The sequence below is a fragment of the Panthera pardus genome, unplaced genomic scaffold (genome assembly GCF_024362965.1).
Source record: "Panthera pardus isolate Hobbes unplaced genomic scaffold, ASM2436296v1 HiC_scaffold_24, whole genome shotgun sequence".
Lineage (NCBI taxonomy): Eukaryota > Metazoa > Chordata > Mammalia > Carnivora > Felidae > Panthera > Panthera pardus.
In genome coordinates, this window is record NW_026526810.1 from 100,151,325 (window position 1) to 100,165,301 (window position 13,977).

Here is a 13,977-nt window from a genome sequence, read left to right on the forward strand (position 1 = left end):
TGGAGCAAAATAATTTTTTCATATAAAATTCAATGGCAGAATACTATATGTTTTATTTTTGATTAGTATAATGAAGTTTTCAATAGGGTATTTTTAGCAAGTGTTTGAGACTTCATCAGTTTCTCAAGGGCCTCTCCTAATACATTAATATTCAAAATTTTCTCTCAAAATAACTGTCATGTCATTTTTCTATATCAAATTTCTTTTGTTCAACTGTTAACAGATCTAACTCTATCATAGCCCTATCTACCATTGCCTTCGGGTGTGAATCTCACCGTATTCAAACATGACTTTCCATAGACTACATGAAAATTCTTCAACTTTTACAGGATTTTCAGTTTTACTTTGCAGTTAATTTATATCGCACATTAAGATGTTCACCACATATAGCATCACACCCAAGAAACTGAGAAGACAACGTGAGGGGCTAGAGTAGATGCTGTTATTAAGTGGGAAGGAACATTTGTGTTGGGGACTAATTGTCAAAGAATGGGAAAGAAAAAAATCCCATACCGTGCAAATACTAATATTTTCTAGTATTGCTTTCCTGTTCACTTTGTAAGTATACAGCCTTCAGTAGTGAAAATCTCTGCATCAGTATTCATGAACGAGCTTGATACGTAAGCAGAGGTGTACTTTTCCTGAAGTCCGTAATTAGAGGTTAGGTGGTCCAGAAAGTGGATGAGAGAAAAAATTTTCACTAACCTATAATGTAAATGTAGCATTTTCTCCCATTGTTCACTAAACCACAGAAGTGTGAGCAGTGTTTAGGATGTTCTCACGATAGAAATCTTGGATATTTTCATTATGTTAGTTTTTATAGATACTTTAAAATGTAACTAGTACTTCACTACTACTAAAGTAACTACTGCCCATCACTTCTTCACAATTACGATGATCAGGTATGCCACTAAGTATTTAATGTATTTTAATATAAATTTAAATATATATTGTTCTTGAGGTGCCTGGGTGGCTCACTCGGTTAAGCGTCCGACTCTTGATTTTGGCTCATATCGTGACCTGATCTCATGATCTCAAGGTCGTGAGATGGAGCCCTCCAATGGGCTCCAGGCTGAGTGTGGAGCCTGCTTAAGATTCTCTCTCTCCGGTGCCTGGGTGGCTCAGTTGGTTAAACGTCTGACTTCAGCTCAGGTCATGATCTCGCAGTCCGTGAGTTCGAGCCCCGCATCGGGCTCTGTGCTGACAGCTCGGAGCCTGGAGCCTGCTCCAGATTCTGTGTCTCCCTCTCTCTCTGACCCTCCCCCGTTCATGCTCTGTCTCTCTCTGTCTCAAAAATAAATAAACATTAAAAAAAAAAAAAGATTCTCTCTCTCTCTCTCTCCCTCCGTCCCTCCCCCACTCACACACTCCCAAAAAAAAAAAAAAAAAAATATATATATATATATTATTCTATCTCACTTAAAATATATTTTGATACTTGATTTCCTTTGTAATTATGTGTGTGTGTGTGTGTGTGTAGTTTTTTTTTTAAGATTATAAAGGTTGACTCTGAGAAGGGATCCGTAGGCTTACTTCACTGGACTAAGGAGTCCGCGACATAAAAAATGATTACTAACCCCTGATTTTTTTTTTCCTGTTATATCTTTAGATGTATCTGTTTTATCTTTCGGTCCTAGGATTGTATCACATAGTTCCCTATAAAAATACAGGGTGCTTTCTTTTCTCCTCTATTCTGGAACAGGTTTCAACACTAGCATCATCTTGTTTTTAAAGGCTAAAAATAATTTACGCATGAAACTATCTGGGCCTGGATGATTTCGAGAGGCAGTCCTTAGAAAATCTTATCATTTTTTTTTTCTAAAAAAATTCATCTATTTGGTTTATGTAGCTCAATTAATTTTGGTCACTTATGTTTTCATGGAAATCTTCTATTTCTTCCGGGTTTTAAAATTTATTAGATTTATTCTTGCATCTTTCTTACATTTTCCTTGCATTGAAGTGATTAATTGAAAAGCATTATTTTATTTTAGTTCATTTATTTCTTTTTGAGAGAGAGCGAGTGCAAGTGGGGGAGGGGCAGAGGGAGAAGGAGAGAGATAATCTCAAACAAGCTCCACACCCAGCCCAGAGCCCACGGGGGGGTGCTTGATCTCACAACCATGAGATCACGACCTGAGCTGAAATCAAGAGTTGGACGTTTAACCAACTGAGCCACCCAGGAGCCCCAGAAAGCATTATTGAGGAAGTCTCTCTATATCTTGGGAAAGTTAATTTACTATCTTTAAATGGTGAGCAGTTTTGATTCTTGAGGAGCCACCATTTTTAAAATGTGAGGTTGCAAGAGGAACTCGGCACCAAGCCCAAGTGAATTTCTACCCATTCCAGGTTAACAGAGATGGTGTTGAGACTGATGCTTTTGGGCAGCACTCTCACTGGGCTATGGCCATTCCCTCCTTCTGTTGGTGAGGATGCCAGAATAAAAGGCAAATAATGAGAAATCTCTTTTACCTGCTCATAGTTATAGCCAATCTATGGACCTGAGGTCCCATCCAGCTGGACAGGAGCTAGAAGTCCAGGCTAATGTCCCATACCGGAACATTAGAACCCTGGGGAACTCATGGTGTGTGCTGGGGAGACTGGTCCCAGGTAACCAGTTCTAATCAGGCAGTGGGTATCTCAGAGTTCACTTAGGTCCAACCTTACAAATTCGGAGTCCTAAGGTCACTAGGAAGCATGGGGATGTTCTGGGGTGTTGTGCATCGTGAAGAAAGAAGAAACAATTTTGGAGAGTGTTTGGAGCTATTACGCTTTCCCATATGTTAGGTACAGCTAGATTTGTTGCACATTATTCTTTTCTCCTTTCTTTTAATGTACAGCAACTCTCCAGAGAGACCGAATCTTCAAACATTTTACCAGGAAGCGCCAAAGGGCTATGCGAAGGCGTGTCCACCAAATCAATGGACACAAGTTTATGGCCACATACCTGAGGCAGCCCACCTACTGCTCTCACTGCAGGGAGTTCATCTGGTAAGTGGTTCCCTGGCTTCTCTCTTCCTAGGAGCTTCTTTCTATAATCCAGGCCTCCTCTGCTTGTGTGTGGTTTTAGAAGGAAACATGACTATTAAGAATTGTTTTAGGATCTGATTTTTGTCTTTCATTCTAATATGTTGACCTGGCGATTTAAATTGCCAATGAAAAACATCTGAACCATTTGCAGATCCAAGTTTTAGGTGTTATTTCTTTTTCCAGTCCTTTGGGGAAAGGTGCTAATGAACAGGAACTGGTTAAAAAGCAGTAATTAGGGAAGCTAATCAATCAGTACATAGATAATCGATAAATTGGATAATCAGCCCCTGAGTAAGAGAGAAAATAAAAAAGTGTGAGTCACATGATGAGTTATAGAAATTAACTGTTGCAGATCAAGTAAGCACACAGTAATCTTCAGCCTTATGGTATGTGGCCAAAGGTAATAACTTTCAGTGATTGTATACTATAGTCCTTGGCATTTAGGGATTGAGATAATTAACAGTTAAGAACTTCTAGATCAATTGGGGCAGCATCTTATTATACATGTGACTGAAGCTTAAGCCTCAGTGACAAATCTATAATGTAAAATAAATTTAAGTTAATAGTTGCGTTCAATTAGAGCTAACATTAAGCACATTTATTTAGAAAGAGGAAGGAAATGCCCCCTCACACACATCCGAACATATACATACAAACCCATCTCTGCGGTAGAAAAGACTGTTTAATCTCTAGAGCATGAAAAGAGAGCCTTGTTGTTTGTTGGAAACTTTTGTCACTTTAAGTCAAAAGCTCTTGGTTCAGAGTAATTTTTTTGAGTATTGATTAATGAGTTTGTATTTCGTGGGGTTTTGTTTTGTTTTGTGATGGCTTTGGTTTTTATGCCTTTTAGCAGTCAGGATCCAGGGTTAGTGTTCCTGGAATTTTAAATGAAGAATAGAGTCTTATCTAAACCAGAGACCCTAAGCTGGCTGTTGACACGATGCCTACACATGTGCCGTCACAACGCTCGTCTTCAGAAGCAGGCTTCTGCTGCACTTCCTACTGAACAAATCAGAAGCTCTGGCATCTTTGAACCCGTTTTCTGCCCTTGCAGTAGGTCTGAACGCCCGAGGTAGCTGCCATCCTCCTCTCCTTGCGGTTTGCCTGACCTACAAGGTCTGTCACTATTTCATGTCACACCGTCCTGCCTCCCTCCTTTATGTGACCTGCCTGCCCCTTTGGGCATTTGTGGTGGCAACCTGTGACCTCAACGAACGTTTTTAATGGAAACTTGTTTGGTAATTTCACGAAATGTTTTCCACCAAGGAAACATTAACTCCCACTCAACCAGCCTTCGATTGCTCTCTCTCGCTCTCTCTCTCTCTCTCTCTCTCTCTCTCTCCCCCCACCTTGCTCTCTCTCACATGCACACAATATTGATATATGTGCCACATATTATGGTTAAGAATATGGACTCTGACATCCAGTCTCATCACCAACTAGATGTGTCAACCTAGTTAAGTTATATAATTCATCAGTGTCTCCTTATTTGTAACATAAAGATAAGGGTTTGTTTTTTTTTTGCTTGTATAATAAACTTCTATATAGCACTTAAAGTACCAGGCACTATTCTAAGCATTTTACATGATCAACTCTCTATCTTCATGATAACCCTAAGAAGTAGGTACTGCGATCATTATCGCCCTTTATAGATGAGGACACTGTGGCCCAAAGGAGTTAACAACATGCCCCAAATCATGCCTAGGCCATCTGGTCTGTGCTCTGAGCCTTCCTGTTATGTGTGCTGCCTCACATGACTTTTGTGAGGATTAAATGAGATGCTATATGTCAGCAGCTTGGCTCAGTGCCTGGCACAACCTCTGAGCTTAATAAAATAATAAAATGTGTTCTCTGTTAGATGACAATGATTATGATATCACCACCCAGAGAAGATATTTAGGGAGAGACCAAGATGGTAGCTGTGGGCCTGAAGGGTCTCTTGTGGCGACACTTCTGTCCCCGCCCCCCCCCCATTGGACTCCAGGGGGGTGATGTGGGCACAGGGAAGAGGAAGGGTGCCCCAGGCCAGGCAGCCGCAGTGGACCCCTCTGTTTGCTTCACTAGCTGCGCGTCTTCATGCGGATGGGGGTGAGAATGCCAAAGAAGGTGGTGGAGTGATGCTTCAAGCTGAGACTCAGTCACACAAGCAGGCGAGGACCCGGGTTTGCCGTAGGGGGAGGTGGTACAGCGAGGATCGCCGATACCCACCTGTGTGTGTCACTGGAGCATTCGAATCGGGTGACTTCCTCTGTGTCTCGTGGTAACAGACAAGCGCTCAGAAATCACCTCACCTTTGCCTCTTCTCTGAAATTGTGTTTTTCATACAGGAGGAGAGGATGGCATGCGCTTGTTTTCCTTAAGTACTATGCTTAGAGGAGCATTGTTGCTGAAATATTTTGACTGATGATAACTTTTGTTCTCTATTTGTCTTGAACAGGGGAGTATTTGGGAAACAGGGTTATCAATGTCAAGGTAAGAAAACACTTTTGAAAACCATATTTAATCTTGTTCCTGTGTTAAAAACTGATTATACTCAGAGGAAACAGGATACATTTCATTAATACTGTGATAAATAACTCAGCGGGTCAGGTGAGACCCCTACAGAATTACTGCTTTTTAGTTGTGGTCTAAACTTTGGCTACATTTTAGACGGCATAGAGGGGGCATTTTTATTTCTAAAGCCCAGATACCTAATAAAGTTTAATTGTTTAGAATTTTGTCTCTGCAATAACATGAAAGCACTAAAGGTAATGTCATTTTGTGAGCAGTGCCTTTAAATCCCAAAGCTAAATTGTTGTCTTTTACAACCCCAGTGTTAATAGAGGTGAGAAGTGGCACAACATTGCCTGTTTACCTGCAGAGGGAATAGAAACTATTATCCCAGCTCCTTTTTCATTTTCTAACTCCAAAAAGAAGAAAGAAAAAACAAAATGTGAGAATTGTTGAAAGTTAGAAACAAGTGAAAGAAGGCTCTTACTTAGATTTAGCCAGACTGGATTGATTTGTCTTCTATTTGGCCCTTTCTTGTTGTTGGCTTGAACATCATTATACAGTATATATGTATGGTACCTCTTTTCTTGATTTGTACTCTACAGATGATTGGTAAAATAGTGCTACATATCCTGGAGTGGTAGCCTCCCATGGTAATAAGGAAATTCTGCCTTCTCTTCTGGAGAAGGTGAGGTAGAACATTATTTCCCTTAGAATGGAGTAGGACACACTCTTGGATGTAGTTTTCATTTTCACATGTAAGCAATTCTGCATTTTCAAATTTGGAAAACAATACTGTTATGACAACAATAATTGACTTTATGCTGTTAATCTCAGCCTCAGATGACAGCATAGTTCACAGGTGAGAATTGATGTCACTTTTTGGCACCTCTCCAGCACAGGGACATGCCCTTTAGTCACCTCTGGTCATTCTGCATAGTGCCAGGATATCTGATGGGCTGATTTTTAGTGGGCCACCTGTTGTTGAAAGAGCAGGAAAGAACATTGGTCAGGAGAAATGTTCACATCTTGTTAAGGGGCATAAAACCAAATACCTGGTTGAGAAGGGTATACCATGCTAACATTAGTCAAATGAAATAGACAAAACAGATTTCAGAACAAAGAAAATTTTCAGGGATAAGGAGAGGAATTATGTAATGATAAAGGGATCCATTTTTCTTTTTTTTTTAATATGAAATTTATTGTCAAATTGGTTTCCATACAACACCCAGTGCTCATCCCAACAGGTGCCCTCCTCAATGCCCATCACCCACTTTCTCCTCCCTCCCACCCCCCATCAACCCTCAGTTTATCCTCAGTTTTTAAGAGTCTCTTATGGTTTACCCTCCTCCCTCTCTAACTTTTTTTTTTCCCCTTCCCCTCCCCCATGGTCTTCTGTTAAGTTTCTCAGGATCCACATAAGAGTGAAAACATATGGTATCTGTCTTTCTCTGTATGACTTATTTCACTTAGCATCACACTCTCCAGTTCCATCCACATTGCTACAAAAGGCCATATTTCATTCTTTCTCATTGCCAAGTAGTATTCCATTGTATATATAAACCACAACTCCTTTATCCATTCATCAGTTGATGGACATTTAGGCTCTTTCCATAATTTGGCTAGTGTTGAAAGTGCTGCTATAAACATTGGGATACAAGTGCCCCTATGCATCAGCACTCCTGTATCCCTTGGGTAAATTCCTAGCAGTGCTATTGCTGGGTCATAGTGTAGATCTACTTTTAATATTTTGAGGAACCTCCACACTGTTTTCCAGAGTGGCTGCACCAGTTTGCATTCCCACCAACAGTGTGAGAAGGTTCCCGTTTCAAGAGGGATCCATTTTTCAAGAAGACATAATAATCTTTAACATATAGGCACCTGACAACAGAGTATCAAAATACATGAGGCAAAAACTCATAGAACTGCAAGGATATATAGACTAATCCACTATTACAGTGGGTGACTTCAATATCTCAGTAACTGAGGTCCAGCAGACAGAAATTCTGTAAGGATATTACAATTTGATCAAATTGACATTTATAGACTACCCCACCTAACAACAGCAGAATATACATTCTTAAGCTCACAAGGAATATTAATATAGACCACATTCTGGCCTATGATGTAAGTCTTAACAAATTTAAGAGAATAGAAATCATAAAAAGTATTTTTTCAGAGCACAGTGGAATTAATGCACACATGAATCAGAAACATAGCTGGAAAGCCCCTCCCCCCACATATTTGGAGATTAAACAACACATTCAAAATAACACATGGGTAAAAGAAGACTCAAGAAAAATAAAAACTATTGTGAAATAAATGAAAATACAGTTTATGAAAATTTGTGGGATACAGCAAAAACAGTACTCAGAGGAAAATTTATACCATTAAATGCATTTATTAGGAAAGAAGGATCTAAAACCAGTAATCTAGGTTTTCATCTTAGGAAGCTAGAAAAAGGAGAGAAGCTTAAAGTGAGCAGAAGAAAAGAAATAATACAATTAAAGCAGAAATCAGTAAAATTGAAATTAGGAAACCAATAGAGAAAATCCACCAAATAAAAAGCTGGTTCTTTGAAAAGGTCAATAAAATTGATAAACCTCTAGCCAAGCTAATGGATAAAAAACAAGCAAACCTCAGATTCTTCAGAATGTAGGTTTTGTCTTGGTGAGGGATGGTTTTGAGATCCCCTCATATAAAAGGATCTGTTCTCTGGGAACTTTCAATTTGGTTCTCCTGCAAATTCAGTCTGATGAAAGCTAGATTTTTTTTTTTAAGTATATTGCTATTTGCTGACATGTCATCTGTATTTATGTATTTAATCCTAAAAACCTCCACATGCCCTGGAAGATCTTAAAAATAACACGTATATTCATACTGCTTCATTGCAGATTGTTCATCTTTTAATGGCAAACTGAATTCTGTCTGCACTGTGTCAGTATCCAGATGAAAATGGAAAAAAAAGTTATTCAGGAGTTCTAAGTGTTTAAATAGTTGACTGAGTCATCCTGCAAATATTTGATGAGTGTCTACTTTGTTTGAGGCATCATGCTGCCCAGGAATTCTAAGGGTTATAGAGGCTATATGTGGAAGATTTGAAATGACAAGCAAGCTAAGGGTTGTAGAGATTTGAGGAGACAGAGATGGTTTAGTCTCTCTAGAAGGGGAGCCAGGGATAGTATATTTTAACGGAAGAGATATTTTTTAAGTCGTTGTCTTGATACAAACTTAAGGTTTAGTTAGGCGGTAGGCAAAGAGGATATCCTAGGGATTAAGCAGGACACGGTCAGTGTGCAGGGAGGGTGAAGCCTGCTCCAGGAAGAGCAGCTAGTCTAGTTTCTATTGGACCAAAGAGCTCCCATAGAAGAAAGGTAACAAGTAAGCTTGGCTAGCTTCTGGAGGGCCTGACACTTGGCCGGGAAATTTGAACTCTACTCATGGGCAGTGAGAAGCCATTGAAGGTTTAGATCATGGGGCAAGGTGACCAGAATTATACTGTGAGAGGATTCCTGTGGGGGTGAGTGTGGGATCAAAGCCAGAAAGGACGAAATAAGCTCAGGACTTGAGTGCAAATAGTTTGAGTGTGAGCAAAGGCATGAGTTAGGTTGATAGTAAAGATGATGGGAAGGACGGGTGTGCTGGCTGCCATCATGTGGGCCAGATACCCACATCAAGTCAGCTTGCAGTCCTTGTTGACGCGGTACAGCCCTTGTTGACTCGACTGTAACTGGTAGACCGTCAGCCTCTGATGAATGTGTAATTGTGGGCTTAATTTCCTAGTGTGCACCTGTGTCGTCCATAAGCGCTGCCATCACCTAATTGTTACGGCCTGCACTTGCCAAAATAATATTAACAAAGTGGATTCAAAGGTAAGAAGATAGCAGTTTGCTAATTAAGTGCCTGCACAAGCTCACGTGCATGCTTCTCGCTCTCTTTTTTTTTCTCACTCCCTCCTCTTTCCACTTCCCTTCCACGCTCTTTGAAGCTGATGGTGGTATCAGAATTGAATTTTCTCTTTTTTATATTATGGTATTTTTAATTCTATGCTTGTGTAGTGTGACCTGTCCTTGAGTTGATCCCACTTAGTGATCAGCTGGTTACAAGCTCTCAGGATCAATTTTGCTAATTCGGAGAGAGTTTTTGGAGGACTGACCGAAAAGATCCCTGAGTTTGGCATCACATGACCAGGAGTTGATGTGGAATCCAGCCTCTGCTAGTTAGCTTCTCTCTTAGCTCAGTCTTAAAAATGGGATTCATATTTCCTTCACACAGTTTTTGTGAGTGTTAAGCAGGACAGAATTGATGTGATGAGTATTTGTTAACTGTAAATTGTGCTTTCTCAATAAGGCGACCATTAGCCTCCTCCATTGTCTTCCCAAATATCAGGGAGGATGCATTTCTGTATATAAATGCCTGATCCTCATTCTTGTAACTTGTATTGTGTTCAGCTAGGGTAGGCACATTCCAGATTCTGGAGCTAGAAAGCAGATGGAATATTGCTGACAATCAGCGGATTTACAGATGCACTGGAGAGTCTGACTTTGAAACTCAGTGATGCCCTACAGCACACATACAGCACATATATCACCCATTAGCACATATAGCACACACATAGTACACATATAGCATGTGCCTCATCTGATTATTTGCTGGAATCAGTTTGTGAGATTAAAGCAGGACCTTTGCCCTCAGATTGTCACAACGCAAATGCCAGGCAAAGGCTGGAAGGGCTGAGGAAGCCACTTGAATGTCCCCTGGAATGAATCCCTTCTGCAGTTTCATGCTCCCTGGGTGCTGCCTTCTCCCCTCTGCCCCCCACAATATCTGGAAAAACTCCTGGTAATAACAAGTGGATATAGTCTATAAAAGACCTGTTTAATCCTGAAGCTAAGAGGCTCTAGGAAATAGATATGGGTGTGGGGGAGTTGGCAGGGACAGATATACAGCCTGAATATAAAAGATGATAAAATGGTTTTAATTTCTACTTATCTTCCCAAAGGGTGAACAATCTAATGCTCACTACACCCTTTCTGTTGAGTCTTGTTTACTAGAAAATTGCACAGTCTGGTGAGTAAGGCCTGAGTACAGTGAAATGATATACCCAGCTCAGGTGTCACGGTAACGCTTTGCACTTGGGGGGCTCCTGTTACATCTACATGAAAGGTGTTGGCCTGGAATGCTAGCTCCTGTCCTTCTGTTCCCTTTTTACAGATTGCTGAACAGAGGTTCGGAATCAACATCCCGCACAAATTCAGCGTCCACAACTACAAAGTGCCAACGTTCTGCGATCACTGTGGCTCCCTGCTCTGGGGGATAATGCGACAAGGACTTCAGTGTAAAAGTGAGATGCTGGGCTGCCACGTGCCCACTTCATGAGGTCACCATGCCGCAAGCTTTTGGAATTCTATAGGTTCCGATTCTGACCTAGGACCGGTGGTTTTGGATACTTTGTAAATTAAATCTTACTGGTTCTATATGTATGTGTCCCTTGTCAGGCATGTAAAAAGAGCTACATCTGGTTTTAAGAGTTCCTAACTGTAGATTTAGTCAGTTGTGAAATTCAGTGTTCTGTCTAGCTGGCTGTCATCTGTTTAGTGCCGAGTGCCTGCTAATTGTTGTGTATTTGGAAAAGGGGGGAAATGGGATCTTGGTCAGAAATAGAAGACGGTAGGAGGCAAGGTGCCCAAAAAAGAGAGGCTTGAGTTGAGTAAGAACAGGCAGGAGAGTAGGTCTAGTGCCTTTACCAGAAATAAGCAAGAATTGAGTAAAAGCACAAGGAGAGCTGCCCTGAGTCTTCTCGAAGAGATTGATAGAGATTGGAGAGGTATGGGGTGTGAAGGATGCTTAAACTTCAGCCATGGACTTGCACCTCACTAACTATGCCCAGTGGAGCCCGAGTTTGGAGCTTTTGCTGTAGCGAAGGGTCTGGGATTAAGGACTGATTCCTGTCCTGCGAGGAGTTGGGAAGCTGTTGGCCTTGAGTTATCTCCCACTGGGTGTTGCTGTAACAATATGGCCATCCTGGGATGCAGTCCCATGCTGAAATACAAGTGAATATCAGCCTTAAGCTTTAGATAAATCCTGAGTGACTGGGGGAGGCAGAGTTGGTATCATTGCAGCTGGACGACTTCCATCTATTGCCTGGACTTACAAAGCCCGCTTCTGTCGACAGAAAGGGACTAGTCACTTGTCTTTACGAAAGACAAATTCTGTAATCTCATTAGAACTTCACTTAATAATTCTTTTTTCCTAGATATATTAAATAATTAGTTTTGAACCAAAACAGCAACCAGCTCATGTGTAGTTTCAGTTCTGGCCTTGCTGGGTCTTAACCTGGAAGGTCTCCCCTGGTGTGGGTTTCCAATGCAAAAGTCACTTTCTGCTTTTGTATGGTTGTTGCTGACAATGCAGAGCCATGCGTGGGGCTCATCTGCATTGTCCTTGCCCCCTGAGACCAGAGGGTAGCACACCTGTAGCGATCCATCGCCTATAATTTTTGCTTTTCTTGTCACCTGGTTCTTCAGAAAGGGCACATGAAGCTAATGAGGCTTCAGCCTCAGGCTCCCTCCCTTGCAAAGGTGTCTTCCAGAGCTCCACTCGATTGGATATTCTTTTTCTTAAAGGGGGGCACCCTAAATTACACAAATGCAGACCCCACAAAACTGGGATCTGTGCACGCTTCCAAAGATAGGTTGACGCTCCAGGCATCTGCTGCTTGCTGTTCCATTCGTACCTCCCGTCAGCAGTGCCCATGGAAAGAAACTGACGGAACTTTCTTTCTGCTGATTAAACCTTGGGTCCTTCATCCTCCCGAGTCAGTTTCCTGTGCACCAGGAACTTAGCTTGCTTCTGTCCTCTTCCAACTGCCATTTACTTTGACCTTTAAAAAAGTTGCTTTTCTCCCCCACGAAGTAGTTAGAACCACAGGCTGAGAGTGCCGAGAAGCACAGCCCCCACAGGATGCTGTGTCCTGTGCTGCGAGGGCTACCCAACCACAACAGTACTCGGAAAGAAAGCTTTACTTAGAGGTTTTTCTCTCAGAAACACCATCTCCATCCTGTTTGAACAGTGCTCTATAATGTGGCCTTTAGATTGCTACCTTTTATTGAGCAATACAAAGAAAAGCATAAAGTCCGTTGGCATGGTTCCTTGTTAGTTCCTTGAATTGTCACTGTGATGAACATTTTGATTTCTGTATTGAATCATGCTTGTCAATCGGCCATGCCTAGTACACATGATTTAGGTGAATGTCTTTCATCAAGTCACAGTGGAAAGAAATGGATGTGAAATTTATTTTTCATTCAGTGTGCCAGACTTCCCGCTTCTGCACAAAGCAGACACAGAGAAAGTGTCAGGGATTGTTTTGAGAGCAAGTTCAGTTTTATGAGAAGATGGCATTGCTCAGCCCGTAGAATTCCTCTGTCATCATCTTTCAGGTTGTTAAAGTTGTTTTTTGCGGCACGTGTTGGCTTGGCTCCTTCCTGAATGTGGATTCCCTTCTCCTCTCCCTTCTAGTATGTAAGATGAATGTCCACATTCGATGCCAGGCAAATGTGGCCCCTAACTGTGGGGTGAACGCGGTGGAGCTCGCCAAGACCCTGGCCGGGATGGGCCTCCAGCCCGGAAATATTTCTCCAACCTCGGTGAGACTTTGCTTTTTTTCACTGTATTGTAATTAGAAGTTGCTCAGATGCAGTGAGTCCGAATGAGGGAATGTGGCGTAATCAAAGTTCCTGATGTCAGCAAGCATATTTGCAGATTTATTGTATTTTTAAAGAGCACTTTGGTCCACAAAAAGAAGATTCTTTATACAATTATATGACAAGAAATGACAAGCAGGAAGCAGAAGGATTTTTTTTTTTTTTTTTTTTTTTTAATTAGCTTCCTGTCAGTGTGGTCTGATGAAACCCTGGAATCCAGGGCCCTGGGTTATCCTCTTAGCTCTCAGCTGGGGCCCTGGCGGCACAGTTGACCAGCAACTGTGGGCCTCAGCTTCCTCTTCTCTAAAGGGGTTGAACTTGAAGATTCTCCACCACGCTGGAGTCTAGCTGTTCTGCAGTTTTTGTTTATGGATTGTGAATTTATCTCTCAAACTCAGCGACAAACAGGAGTTCCTTCCTCTCGGCTCTTGGGAGTGGGTGGAGTTGGTTAGTTGCTGTGGACATGTTTTGTCTTGCAGCCTCCCTGAGTGACCTCCTTGCTCTTGACCGTTAGAGCCTCGACCGCTTCCCAGGCCCAAGTGCTTTTGCTGCCTTCCTGGCTGGGTCTGCAGACTGCTGGGAAAGAGCCATGGCTACTGCTGTGGTTTGTGAAAGGTGTAGCTTGATATCCGGTTTAGGAAAACTCTAGAGTTAACTGTTAAATATCTCTGGGTGCTTAGGAAGAGAAGCACAATCACAGTCAAGTTCTTGGTTATCCAGAAAATGTCCGTACTCACCATCCCATTTCCTTATTACT

The 13,977-nt window shown here is 41.6% G+C and overlaps 1 protein-coding gene across 1 annotated transcript in view; it reads left to right on the forward strand.

Moving 5' to 3' along the window:
- Positions 1–13,977, forward strand: part of PRKCH (protein kinase C eta) — a 230,698-nt gene that overhangs the window by 117,842 nt on the left and 98,879 nt on the right. Inside the window, exons 3-7 of the mRNA XM_019451611.2 lie at positions 2,838–2,988; positions 5,465–5,499; positions 9,301–9,389; positions 10,732–10,861; positions 13,036–13,163. Of these exons, the coding sequence (XP_019307156.1) occupies positions 2,838–2,988; positions 5,465–5,499; positions 9,301–9,389; positions 10,732–10,861; positions 13,036–13,163 (533 nt within the window). The remainder of the gene's footprint in view (positions 1–2,837; positions 2,989–5,464; positions 5,500–9,300; positions 9,390–10,731; positions 10,862–13,035; positions 13,164–13,977) is intronic.